A 14,014-nucleotide genomic window follows, 5' to 3' on the forward strand; every position below is an offset into this window, starting at 1 on the left:
CACTTAGACACATGGTCTGAATTCTGGGGTAGACCTGTGTGGTGCCAGGCGTTGGACTCGATAATCCTTATGGGTCCCTTCCAACTCGGGATATTCTGTAATTCTATGAAATATGAAATTAAGCTTGCTGCCCCAGCCCTGTCAGGACCCTCCCTGCCTCCAGGCAGCCAGCAGAGGCTCTCCTGCACCCCAGCCCAAGAGCCCCGTGCCCTGCCAACTGCCAGCGCCCTGTAGGGCCACCGGGCACTACAGCACGGACAGAGAAGCCGCACACAGCCTGTGACACCTCAGACACAGCCCTGCCAGCAGGGCCGGTAACGCCACAGCCACACACCCCGCACCCCCCGGCTACCACAGCTGCAAAGAGGTCCCCCCCCCCCACAAAGCAGACGGACAAGATGGCAGCCCCCCCTTCCCCTCCCCTCCCCGCCCCGCCCTCACGGAGGTCGCGCGGAGGCGGGGCTGAGCGTCGCGGCCGCCCCCCAGCGCGCATGCGCACGCGGGCCGTCGACCGGCAGCGGCGGGGCGAGCGCACCAAGATGGCGGCGGCCGAGGGCGGCGGGGCGCGGCCGGACACGGCGGTGCAGCGGGCAGAGCTGCGGGCGCTGCTGGCCACGGCGCTGCGGCCGGGGGAGGCCTGGTGAGTGCGGCCGGGCCGCCTGCGTCTTCCCTTGCCCTCCCGTCCCCCTGGGGCCGCGCGGCCTGCGGGCAGGGCAGGGCAGGGCCGGGCCGGGCCGCCGCTGAGGGGGCTGCGCCGTGCGTTGCAGGTACCTGGTGGACATCTGCTGGTTTAAGCAGTGGAAGAAGTTCGTGGGCTTCGACAGCTGGGACATGTTCGGCGTGGGCGACCCGAGCCTTTTCCCCGGGCCCGTGGACAACTCGGGGCTCTTCAGCGGTGAGTGCTGCCGCGGGGCCCGGGGCTGCTCCGGCCGGGCCGGGCCGGGTCGGGGCGCTCCGCCGGTGGCCGAGCGGGCAGGAGCAGCCGGCCTGCCCCGCTGAGCAAGGAGGCTGCCGGGGCCCCTGCAGGCTCACGGGTGGTTCTCAGGATTGCGGCAGTTGCTGAGACGGAAGGATTCTGTTTTACTCTCTTGAGAGAGAAGAATTCTGTTTTACTCCCAGCTTTCTTACGTTTCCCTTTCAGATGCAGAAACGCAGAGCTTAAAAGAACACCTCATCGACGAGCTAGACTACGTGCTGGTTCCCACTGAAGCCTGGAATAAATTGGTAGCGTGGTATGGCTGCATAGGTGGACAGCGGCCTATTGTGAGAAAAGTAAGCATGGGTGGGACGTGTTCTATTCATCACGCTTTTTGTATCTTTACAAAGCTTAGGTGGTGGTCATTTTACTTGACATGAGTTAAGAGAGGATGCTCAACCACTCTGGAGAGAATAACGTCAAGTCTTTCTTGTCTGAAAAACATGACTCTACAGCATTACTGTTAAAACACCTGAATACGCGCTGTTGATGGGTTATGTGGGGTGAGAGCCATTAACCTTGTTCTAGTTACCTTTTTACATTAATGATTGGAGTGGTGTAGTTGGATGGAGTAGTTTTCTTTTCTGAAGAACGTGAGTTTACTGAAAAGTGCAAGTTTTTAGTCAAGCTTGTCAGGTTTTTGGCACAGAGTGAGGCATTGGAATAAACTTCCTTTTAATACAGGTGGCTTGGGGACTTTCTCTGGAGTTTAAGGTGGTTCTTGTTTTCAGAAACTTTGGTACTCTAAAATTGGAAGAAAAGAGACATACTTGTGGTTTTCTATAAGCTTGTAACGTGCTCTTGTTTTTGTTCTGCAAGTAGTCATGACTGTAATCATAAGTATATAAGCTGTCCTGAGAAGTCCAATTCACTAATTGTTCTCTTGAAATCTTTCAGACAGTTGTTTACAGGTAAAAGGAGTTTTGTTCTTATTTTAGTCTGAGGCTTTTGTACTGGCTTAAGTAACTGGCAGTGCCAGTTTGTGGGGTTCATAAAGACTAGTTGCTACACCAAGCAAGTGGTGTTGATATAATGTGCAAAATTGGTATTGCGTGTGTTTAAGTAGCGTTGTGCTACAGTAAGGCCTGCTTGAAGGTAAGCAAGGTATAGGAAAGGGTGGCACCAGAATGGAAAAAGGAAATAAGATTCCTCTCTTGCAGACACACTCAGTGCTGGTCAGTGATGCTGGCATGTTGTCATTCCGTGTGGGTCAGAAATTCTACGTAGTAGGAAATTCTGACTTCTTCAAAAAGTGTAAATGATCTCAACTCCTCCTTTCCGAGGTTTACCAGGTAACCCCATGTTTGCTCTGCTGTGGTAGAACAGTGTAAACTCCCTAGAAGCAGGAGGAGGCAGGTGGAAATGAATTATACCATATGCAGATGTATTTTTAAATAGAAATACTTAATGTTGGATTAAAAAATATATACAGAGAAAAAACTAATACTATAAATGATCGCTGCTTTCATGAGTAAGGAAGATTTTCTTTCATTGACAGACTGATAACTTTTACAAAACCTGGCATATCGTTAGATTTTTTTTTTTCCTGAAAAAATTTGGGCAGCAAGTTTGGAATCTGTTGGGGAAACGATTGAGTGACAGGTTTAAGTGTATGAATCTCCTTTTCGTGGGGTATCAGATGCAAGTTTTCAACGCTATAATTATTGAGTGCTAGAGCTCAGAGATGGTGTTGTTTTACAGACAAGTGATGCTGAGTTATCATGGTCCAGTTAAAAATATGTGCATTTTAAAGTCTTGAATTGTTGTGAGAGTTTCAGGCTATGTCATTAATTTGCTAGTTGAAGTAGATTTTTGCAGTTTAAAAGAAACCACCTTAAAATATAGCAGAATAATAATTTTGAGGGATATCAAATTCTACAGATTACAGAAAATAAAAACTGAAACATCAGTGGGGCATGCAAGCCACAGTACTGCACCTGAGCGTAACCTGGCTGGTATCTGGTGAGAGTTTTCTATATGGCATTGGAAGTAAAGCACTTGTGACCCTTGAGTGCTCTAATCCTTTTCCTAAAACTAGGTCAAATATAATTTATGCGTCAGAGTATCTGTAAAAGTAAGATTTTGAAAGTAATTATTTTTCAAGCATCTTCCTAATTTTGCAAATTGGGATTTCTTCCATTGCTGTGTATCTGATGACAAGTACGGGAAGATTAGATTTGTTTGTGGTTCATTTCATTTCAGAATTCCAAACCGTGTTTTTGGGACAGTTTCCATAAAAGATCCAATGCAGAGTGTATTGATGTACAAAACGTAGACCAGCGAGCTTGAATGTCTGTACCAGCGTGCTTCCTCAGCACTTGGACAGCACTCTGAGAACAGCAGTGTCTAATGGGATGACTCAAATTTTACTTTGGCAAACTTTGCACAGAGAGCAAGCTAGCTGATGAGGGACTTTTAAAAAGACATCTGCAGGTGATTAGAGACTTTCATCTGTCCTTCCAGTATCTAAAGGGGGCCTACACGGAGTGTAGTGATAGGACCAGGAGGGGTAATGGCTTTCAACTAAAAGAGGGTGGATTTAGATTAGACATCAGGAAGAAATTCTTTACTCTGAGGGCGGTGAGGCCCTGGCCCAGGCTACCCAGGGGAGCTGTGGCTGCCCCATCCCCGGCAGTGCCCAAGGCCAGGCTGGATGGGGCTGGGGGCAGCCTGGGCTGGAGGGAGGTGTCCCTGCCCATGGCAGGGGGTTGGAACTGTGTGGTCTTTGTTCCTTCCAACCCAAACCATTTTGTGATTCTATGAACAGACACAGTAATCTGATCAGAAACTTTTCCTTGGAAAGAGTTCCTCCATTTCTGAGTGCAGTTCTCACTTGTTTCTAAGTCAAGAATCCTGGAGACCAAGAAGTCCCGTATACTAAAATTTCTTCTAAAAAGAAACTGAGAACTTGTGAATGGGTTCCTTTGCATTTTTTTTAAAACAGCCTAGTTTCCTGACTTTTACTTTCTGTTCCTGTTGTAACAGTAAAATACTGAAGATCTTTCTGTTAAAAAACAGCCTTTCATATCTTACGTTACCCGATAAAAGCTCAGCAAAGGGAAGCGTAGTTTTGCCAAATTCTTACAATGTCTTAGTCTTGATTCTTCCTTTCTTTCCAAAACCGGACCAAGTGTTGTTTATTTCTTTTTTCACCTTCTGTAAAATGAGAAAGATATAGATCATGGATGTAGATCGTAGCTAGTCTGATGTCACATGAAAAACCTTACTTTTTATATCTGCTGGTTAAATGAAATATGATCTCAGTTTCATAGGCTTTACAACTGCAAAGCTCTGTGCAAATAAAAAAAAAATTACCCTGTTTTTTTTAATAGGGAAAACTTTTCAGTGTCTCTTTTCAAATCGATATGGAATTAGTAGTTTAACGCTTGGGAAACCATGTGTTTTTCCTGTACAGTCTTAAATAGACTAAAACTTGGCTTTTATTCATTTTGTAAATGAAATATTACTCTTGCATGGAGTGTTGGAAGAGACTTCAGGATCGTGCTGTATGTAGTTTTCCTCATCAATATGAGGAAGTGAGTATAGCATTTAAATTAATAAAAGAGCAAGCTTAAAAGCAAATCACTTGTATATAATGTATATAAGTGTATATATGTAAAGTTAAATAATAGTACTGGTGGAGTTGTCCTTAGTGTAGAGACAGGAAATGAAATAAGTGCGTCAATTTTGTGGACTTAATGGCTTAGCGCATCAGTTAGCTGAAAACAGGTCTCAAGGTAAGAAGTACTTTTAAAAGCTTTTTAACTTTTTAAAAACACTTAAAGAAGTGTAGTTTACAGAGCGTTACGATTCTCACTTTCTTGTTTGTGCTTTGTCTGTCGCATCTTCCTTCTGTTTGGAGGTAGTAGAATACGGTCTGTTTGTGAAGCACTGTAAAGTTGAAGTTTATCTTCTTGAACTGAAGCTGTGTGAGAGCAGTGATCCTGACAACGTAATCAGCTGCCACTTCAGCAAAGCGGATACCGTCGGTAAGTAGCTCTCTGATGCATTAAGCTGCGTTCTGATACTCCATCAAGAGATGTTTTGTACCCTTCAGAGCAAGAAAGGTGTTGATAAATTAGAACAAGTCTAGTGGGTACCAGAAAGATGGTTGTGGCTGGAGCATGTGACGTGTGAGAAGAGGCTGACGGAGCTGGGTTTAGCTTGGAGAAGAGAGGCTTTGGGGGACCTCTTAGCAGCCTCTCAGTACCTGTGAGGAGGTTACTGAGGATATGGAGTCAGGCTCTTTACTGAGACACAAAGCAAGAAAACGGCAGGCAGTCATCATTTGAAATGTGAGAGACTGCAGTTGAATATAATGAAAAAGTTTTCCCTGTCAGGACAGCTGGACATTTGAACAGGGCCCAGAGGGAGGGGGAACCTCCTTCCCTACTGGCTTGGAAGACCTGGTTGGATAAGTCCCAGGCAGCCTGGTCTGAATGCAGTGTTAACTCAGCTTTGAGTGGTTGGACTAGGAACACCCTGAAGTTTCTTTTAGCCACAGTGACTGCATGCAGTGCAGAGATCTGTTGTTAAACGCTTTGAGGAATGCGTTGCTTACTGATCTGTGTTCTTGAGAAACATCCACGTCACTTGCGTAAAGCAGTTCTCTCTTTGGTTCTTATATGACTCCTTCTTTGTATGTGAATATTTAGATTTTTTCTTAATGGCTTATCCTATGCTTCTGTTCTTCCTGAAGTGTGGCCTCTGTGTATCATTCCTGTATTTTCACATGTAAAAATGCTGAATGTCAGCTATCATATGTGTCTGTAAAGATGCTTCTTCCAGTTTGCTGGTGGTAACTGAAAACAATTACTTCTTGAGCCCATGTTTTCAAATCATGACTGTTCCACAAAAGTTGACCACAAAAGTTGTTCCACAAAAGTCTGCCCAAGTTGAAGCTTTGGGCAGAAGCTTCTCAATGTGTTCTGCACATTATCGAATGGAGGGCCTGATATGCAAATGCACGACTGAAATAACTGCATTTCTTTCTTTCAGACTAAATGTTGGAGAAGTTACATGAGCAATTGTAACTTCCATGGTGCATTTCCTACTCAAAAGATCTTTACCAATTGATGCTGCACTTCCTTGCTAGAAGGCTGGCTTTTTTTTTTCCCCCCAAAAGTACTCATGTTTTAGGAATTTTGGTGTTTTTTCTTCCTGAACAGCCACTATTGAGAAAGAAATGAGAAAACTATTTAACATCCCAGCTGAGAAGGAAACTAGGTTATGGAACAGGTATATGAGTAACACTTTTGAGCAGCTCAGCAAGCTGGATAGCACTGTGCAAGATGCGGGCCTGTATCATGGGCAGGTAAGGGGCATTCTCCCCCCCCCTCCTCCTCCCCAATGCTCACAGTAAAGGATGGCAGTGTACACTAAAAGTGCTCTGCAGTTTGTAGTAGAAGTTTTCTTGAGCAATGCTTTATCTCTGAGTTTACAGTTTCTTAGATTCTCTTGTGCTATTTTCTTTCCCTGTCACGTATGTTGAGCAAATACTGAGAATGTGATTTGTTAATGATTTTGCAAAATGCATAGCAGATTTTCAGTTTTTTTTTTTTTATTACCTGAACTCTCTTTCAGATTGTTCTAATAGAAGTGAAAAATGAAGATGACACCTGGCCTAGACAGCATTTCCTGGCAAAGTAAGCATATTCTGATGTCTCCCACTATTTTGTCCAGCTTGTTTACTTGGTTTTAGTCGCTGTGTCTTCATGTCACATGAAAGCATAGTTATCACTGGTTATTGTGGATTTCTTTGTTTTGGATATTTTGGAGGATGTAAAATCTTGAATATAAGCATCCTTCAGTTGTTCTACAGCTGGTTTCTTGTTTTAGCAGCAGTCTTCTGTCCGAAAGCCCATTTCGGACAGTGTTTAGCCCATTTCTGCAGTGTTTAGGAGACAGAAGTGCTATTTATGTTGAGCTAGTCTACTTAAAAAGCTAACTCTGCAGACTGCAGAGTGAAAAATCTATATTTTACTGCTATAGAAGAAAAAAAGGATCTTGGCATATATTTCCAAAGCTGCCAGTAGTGTGAATGCTCTGAGTTCTGGTAGTTCCCCCTTAAAGAGGGCATAGAAACAGCGTGACAAACATGCAGCTTCCCCTCAGCCAAAAAAAAACACCAACATTTAGAAACCTGTAAGTATTGACACAGATCTTCTATCTAATCTCTAGAGAAGAGATGAGTAAGATGCGAGTGTGATGAAATATTGTATGTATGTAGTAAGTTCTATGCAATGGTGAGGAACTGCTGTTATCCACTGTCACACTACAGGAGGTAAAATCCAATGAAGATGAGGCCATCAGACTCGATAAAGGAAATGCTTTTCTATACAATGCAGTTTACTTATGGAACCTGCTGCCAGTTGATCTTCTTGAGATCAAGAGCTTCCTGGAGTCCAATTTAAAGACTGGGGTCAAGACGGGACTGTCACAATAAAACCAGTTTTGAAATGATTCTGTTCCTTTGAAATGCAGTGCTGGAGAAATGGATTAGGAGAATGTCCACAGGATCACTATGACCTTCCTATAAGAGTACAATATGAAAAGCATGTAAATAGTCACATCACATACATAATCGAGTACTGGTTGACAGCTGGTATTAGAGAGGTGGCTGTGCACAGACCAGATCAGAAGTTTTTGTTTCCACTTGAAGCAAAGCTTCAGCCCAGTAGTGCTCCCAGGCCTCAGGGTTTATTTACGGCTAGCTACTAAAAGACTTTTAACTTACATCTAGCTGTAAAGACTTTTAACTTACGTCTGGTGGTATTTAAATAAAAATGGTTAGCAGGATGTAGATTAATATTTTCTAATGATGCAGGAATAAAGAAGTGCTTATTATAACATAGAACTTGTGACATTGTTTGATGTGATGCTGATAATGATAGCTGAAAGAATTACATAATTCCTACGTACAGGATTATCTGTTCCTTTGTCTGGGCTAACTATTTACTTTCCCCTCATCTCTGTTTAACCACGCGTGTATGTTCCACATGATGTCTTCCTTATACGCTTGGGTGAGTTGGTTTAGCAGGTTCTGCTCTCTGGCTTTTGTGCTCTTATTTAGTCTTGTGGGTTAAATGTATATTAACCGTTTGCTCAGAAACCCTCTTGGAAAGACAGAGAGAAAGAAGCAGCTGGCCTGCCCCTTCTCTGTGGGACTGACGCCGGTGTGTGCTGCTCGGTGCACGCAGCGCTAATCAAAGATTTCCATGTGGCCAGTGCACGGGCAGTCTCTGAAGAGAACAGTATGGCTTAACGTCTGTTATGACAAGCCCTACAGGACTAATACTGTGCAGTCCTACGCCAAAGGTGGCTGTGCTGTGTAAGACAACTTGGGACAAAGTCTGGGCTTTAAATTTTTTTCCGTGTTTGAAACGGAAGGAGGAAGAAGTTGAGAACTTCTTGCTCTTGCATAGACATGTAACAAAGATGATGATGGACAGGAAGTATTTTCCTTAATGCCTTCCATGTCATTTTATATCTTTAAACTACTAATACTGTACAGCAGTCATCTTGCTAGATCTTTGTGTTGAACAGGTGTTGTTGGTCTGGGGAGCTTTTCTCCTGTGTTTTGGTGCTTCCCCTGTTACATGCCTTCACTCCCCTCAGGTGTTGGGGCTGGGTGGTAGGCTAGGCTGGGCCATGTGTATATGTTCCTTTTTCTTCCTGCTGTTCTTCACAGAAGTTACTTCACACAACTTTTAGCCTATTTTCTAAGATATTTAAAAAGAAATATTGAAGCTGTATTTTTGTCATTTAATACATTCTTAGCAAGTAAGCTAGATTTAACGCCTTTCCTGAATCATTTGTGTTACTCCTTATTAATCCATTTATAATTGCTCTGTGCTTTCTCTTGACATCAGTCATAATCATTTCTGAAGTTTATTTGTTTTCCTTCCCTTTTTTGGCATATCTTGATATAAATGTATAAGTAGTTATTACTCTGATCTGTAATTTATTTGATGTTTGAATATTCTCCGTCTACTTTTCATATTTTATGGAGAATTTTTATTTTTTTCATTATATTCTTAAGAGTAGCTTATGAAGCTACAATGAAACATTGCCAGCAATTTTAACTGTTCCTACCAGCTGGCAAGACTGGCTAACCTGGAGCATAGGGCTGGGATGTGGTTTGTCTTCCTCTTTGAGGTTTGTGTGTGCATATACATGTTACATTAAATCGATATTGTATATTTAAGACTTCAGTTTGTCACAAAATAACAGGCTACTTATACATACAAGATTTGTGGGTGATCCTGAGCAATGGAACCAAACAGAGCTGGTGAGAGGAAGGGAAGGAGAGTAGCCACAGGGACGGTACAGAGCTTGTAGCCCCAAGGAGTTGTGTCTAATCCTGCCCACTGGAGAGGCAGTTTGTGGTAGGTATGGTGGTCTCAAACCTTCTCTAAGGAACCAGGGGAGAAAATATGATGGAAAAGGGCTCAAGGGTTGAGATAAGGTCGGGGAGATGGCTCACCAATTACCATCGCGGGCAAAACAGATTCAGCATCAGGAGATTAACAGCAGGTATTAGTAATAAACTAATAGCCTAGAGCAGTGAGGAAACTAAAAGTAAGCTGCAGCCACCTTCTCTCCTCCCCCAGCCTCTTCTACCGCCTGCCCCCGGGCTCTGCGGGGGAACGGGCTCAGTCCCCAGCGCTTTGTGTTTGACGTTCCTTCACAGTCACTCTTTTGCCCTGCTTTTTTCCTTGGGCCGCATCGCTAATATTAAAAGCTTACGAGAAAGCTCTTCAGCGTTTAGAGCTCTGATGCTATAAGCCACGTGGGCTGTCGAGCTCTCAGGTGCCAGTGGAGGAGTTGCGAACGTCTCCTTTGCTGCCCGTGTGCCCGAGGAGGCCTTGGGGAGCTGGGGGTCCGTCACTCACTGCTTGCCGAGCACATGTTCAGAAAGGGGGCTGTGAGGTGGGGGGGTTTCCTGCCACAAGGCTTTTTCCACACCACTTGCTTCTTGTCAGAGACTCTGTCTCTTTTCCATGTGTTTGATATCCCCAGCCATCAAGTGGACTGGCCTTTAACAGGAAAAAAAGGCTTTTCAACTCCGTAGCATTCCATGGGGGATATATTTGGAGTGCGCCTGGCTACTGCTGTTTGTTAATTTGCTGTTCCTGAAGGACCAGTGTGATTTCTCCTTGCCGTAGTTTGAAATTGCTTTTCAGAAGAGGGAATGAATTCTCCTCCTGTTCTTCCGTTTACTAATAGCGCTGTGCACTCAGGGCACTTCTGTCTTCCTAGGACGCTCTCCAGTAAAAACGTCGAGGAGGTGTCTCTTAGTTCGCTCTTCGCAGAACACGTGGCGTTTTTCTTCAGTTGCTCTGTCGTGATTTAGGCATCTGTTCAACCTGATGCACCAGCCACTGGTAATACACCCCCGAAATTCTTGTACAATTGAAGACCTCTGATAGGCATTTTGTAGGTACCTAATGCCTTATTAAATGTACTTTCAAATTTGAAACTGATCCTATTCCCTTGTGTGCTGGTGACTTCAGGGTAACCCTTCAGCAACTGGGCTAAAGACGTTGTGGGCAGGTCTCTATTTCTTGCTATGTGAGTGCTTGCCACTAATGCTGTGCTGTGAGCAGCATTGAGAACGTGAGATCTGTTGAAGAAGCTTTTGCATATAAGAGCTATCTAAATGGAAACTCATTCTGGTCCCTGCTTTTCCAATTAAATACAAGTTCCATCTTTTCTTCCTTTGACATTTATTTTGTCAAAGTATTTTTAATATTTTTTTTTTTATTCCTAGTTTATAGAAGAAGGACTCATTTTACTGTGTGCTCTGAAGGTAACCTTAGCTCAGTTGTTGGAATACTTTTCTTATGTCTTCCAACCACTTGAAAGTCTTCTACAGCTTTTTTTTTTTTTTTCCAATAATTCATCTTAGCAGTTTTTGTGCTGATCAACCACAAGGCCTCACAGTTTCTTTACTAGATAAAGATGACAGATTTATACTGCTGGGTCTCCAGATTTCTCCTCCCTTGCCATTTCTGTGCATTTTTGAAAGGTCGTGTGCTAAGTCTCAGAATGTCTGTCTTTAATTGGTAGAGTAGGGGCAGTGTGCATCGCTACTGCGAGATGTGAAGTTGTGTGTTTGGGGATCAAGAATGGGAGCCCTGAGTACTTGCTGAACTCTGGGGGAACGTGATTCCAGTTCTGGGTCAGCCTCTGGGAAGTAAGCTTCTGTAGAAGCCCTGAGGCCAAAAGAAAACAACTTCGGTGGTCCAGTAGGGAAATTCTGAGTGTGAATCAGATTTTCTTTTCATAACACACCGGCACACTGATAAAGGGCATGTGGACTGATTGTGTGCCTTTAGGTTGAGAAATCTGAAAAGTAGCTTAATGAGGTTTCAGAAGTAGTCGAGTGAACTGCTGAAGAACTAGCAGATGGTATTTGTACTGGCCTACTTAAAAGTTAGTGTTATACCAGTGAGAAAATTAAAAGGTTATTTGAACGTTTAAAAGCTTCTGCGGTGTACGAGAAATGGAAATTAAATGAGGAACTCTACAGGCAGCAGATGGAGATGAGCACAAACCAATGTCTAGAAGAAGCTGAAGCCAGATACTCAATGCTGCAAAATGAAATGCAAGTTTGTTGTGACTTCAGAGGTGATGATCTGAACGGTTTATCTGTAATCTGTTGGGTTGAATAAAACCACTTTAAAACCATGATGTGAGATCAAAGAATTACAGAATGGTTTGGGTTGGAAGGGACCTCAAAGACTGTTGAATTCCAACCCTCTGCCACAGGCACAACACCGCCCTGCAGCCCAGGCTGCCCCCAGCCCCATCCAGCCCGGCCTTGGGCACTGCCAGGGCTGGGGCAGCCCCAGCTCCTCTGGGCAGCGTGGGTCAGGGCCTCGTCACCTTCACAGTAAAGATTTCTTCCTGGTGTAATGTAAACCTACCCTCTTCTAGCTGAAAGCCGTTACCCCTTGCCCTGATAGAGACCCTCTCCAGCTTTCTCTTTAGATACTGGAAGGCTGCTGGAAGGTCTCCCTGGAGCCTCCTCTTCTCTAGGCTAAACAACCCCAGCACAAAGCTGTACCCGGGGAGGGTTCACACAGGATGTTGGGAAAAATGTATTTACTGTGAGGGTGTTGATGCCTCATGCCTGTCAGTGTTAGGAGACATTTGGTTAATGCCCTCATTAATGTTTTCTGGCTCTTGGTTAGCCTTGAAGAGGCCAAGCAGTTGGACTAGATGATCTTTGGAGGTCCTTGCTAGCTCAGCTATTTTATTCTCAGTCTCTCCTCATAGGAGACATGCTCCGGCCCTCTGATCATCCTCGTGACCCTCCTCTGGACTTGCTCTAACTGTCCTCCTTATACTGGGGGCCCCAGAGCTGAATGCGGGGCTCCAGGTGGGGTCTCCCAAGAGCAGAGCAGAGGGGCACAATCCCCTCCCTCACCCTGCTGGCCATGCTACTGCTGGTGCAGCCCAGGGTACAGTTGGGCTTCTGGGCTGCAAGAGCACGTTGCTGGCTCACATCAAGCGTTTTCAGCTGGAAGCTCCTGTTTTAACTTATGCCCTTCTGTATTTCTTTTGCTGATGTTTTATTTCCAAACTTGTAAGGCCTCCAGCTGTTCTGTCTCCTCTTGGCCCTTGCAGCTTGTTGTCTTTCAGTTTTTGCTCTGCCAAGGTTTTACAGTCCTGTTTTCGTAGTAGAATCTGAGTATGAAGATGTGAGTTTAGTTTATATCCTTTGAGACTCAGGGCCACCTTAAGAAGAACGAGTCAGACCTCGGGGGCATCATTTCTTGTTGTGTTTTGGGTGCCTAAATTAGCACTGCTGTGTGGGGTGTTGTGTCCTGGGCCTTTCTGCAGTCAGTTCTGTGTGTTTGGTTAGGTAAAAATGGGGAGGGTAAAGGTTTCCCAGTTAGCTCTTGCTACAGAGAAATTACTTAGGCTTAAAGAAACTATTCTGATCCTTGTGGTTTTGCTTTTTGTGGATCCGAAGCTGTCTGTGACAGAACGTTGTTGATTTTTAGAGCCTTGTAGGTCTCCATTAACATGGTGTTCCCGTCCTTTTCTGGGCAGGGAGAGGAGTTGCATGGATTAGTCTGGGACTCAGCTGCATGGATTGAAAGTTATGAACTTTTCCATCCAGGCTTTTTCTGTTTTCTCTCTGGGATTTTGTTGTTTAGCATTGTTTAGCCTCCCTCTACCCCCGTTTCCAAAGTCCAACAGTTTTCTACCAGGTAAGTGAGGCTGACCAATGCCTCCGTTTTTATATTCAGCAGCTCAGGGAATCCAAAACTCCTCTGTCAGCCTAAATTGCCACAGCCCAGATTCCCTCTGTCATTTCCTAAGTTTAGTTTAGATATTTTGTAGTATTTGCTAACTGCAACTACCAGAAGATTCCTGGGTGGTTTTTATGGTGGCCACATCTACAAACCTGGACGTTCCTTATAGTTGTCATCGTTCCACCGCCTCCCTCTGGTTTTATACATTGACCTCTGCATAAGAGAGTGCCTGAGTCCAGCGTCTGGAGGCCCCGGGGGAGTTTGTTCCCCAGACAAAAAGGCTCCTGGTGTTCAGACAGTCTGCTGAGAGAGGACTGCCTCTCATTTCTGAGGCAGGCCTGTACAGCAGAGGTCCTTTTTGAGGCCTTCCTAAACAGCTTTGTTTCGTGCATCCCTTCCAGTATCTCCAGCTCAGTGTGCTGAGGGTTGCTCTGTGCTCTGCATGTTGCTCTGGTGGTGCGCCTCGCACCCAGGGGGTGTGCTTGTATCAACTAGGTCAGTAACAAAATGCTTTATGCTCACCCTAGCACCCTAGTTCTTGCTAATTACTGTTCTGTTTGAGTGCGTGGTCTGGGTTTTAAGTAGAGGAGGACTTATTTTGTGGTGTTTAATGTGGGGCGAGTGTTTTGTGGCCTTAAGACTGGGATTTTTGTTTGTTTCATGGTGGTTTATGAGCAAACATAAATCTTGCTGTCCTGTCGCTTGTGCCATCTGAATTACATTCTTGTTTCAGTCAGGGACCCAGATTTTGGTTTAAGCAAGAATTGCT

At 44.5% G+C, this 14,014-nt stretch overlaps 1 protein-coding gene across 2 annotated transcripts in view; it reads left to right on the forward strand.

The window, feature by feature from the left end:
* The first annotated feature begins 476 nt into the window (after positions 1-476).
* USP4 (ubiquitin specific peptidase 4) overlaps positions 477-14,014 on the forward strand; it is a 46,364-nt gene continuing 32,826 nt past the window's right edge. For both annotated transcript variants that reach the window (XM_080606556.1, XM_080606557.1), the window contains exons 1-6: positions 477-640; positions 768-895; positions 1,142-1,272; positions 4,839-4,965; positions 6,145-6,290; positions 6,560-6,621. In XM_080606556.1, coding sequence (XP_080462682.1) covers positions 492-640; positions 768-895; positions 1,142-1,272; positions 4,839-4,965; positions 6,145-6,290; positions 6,560-6,621 — 743 coding nt within the window. In that variant the 5' untranslated portion in view covers positions 477-491. The remainder of the gene's footprint in view (positions 641-767; positions 896-1,141; positions 1,273-4,838; positions 4,966-6,144; positions 6,291-6,559; positions 6,622-14,014) is intronic.

Source organism: Anser brachyrhynchus (genome assembly GCF_964034855.1).
Source record: "Anser brachyrhynchus genome assembly, chromosome: 10".
Classification (NCBI taxonomy): domain Eukaryota; kingdom Metazoa; phylum Chordata; class Aves; order Anseriformes; family Anatidae; genus Anser; species Anser brachyrhynchus.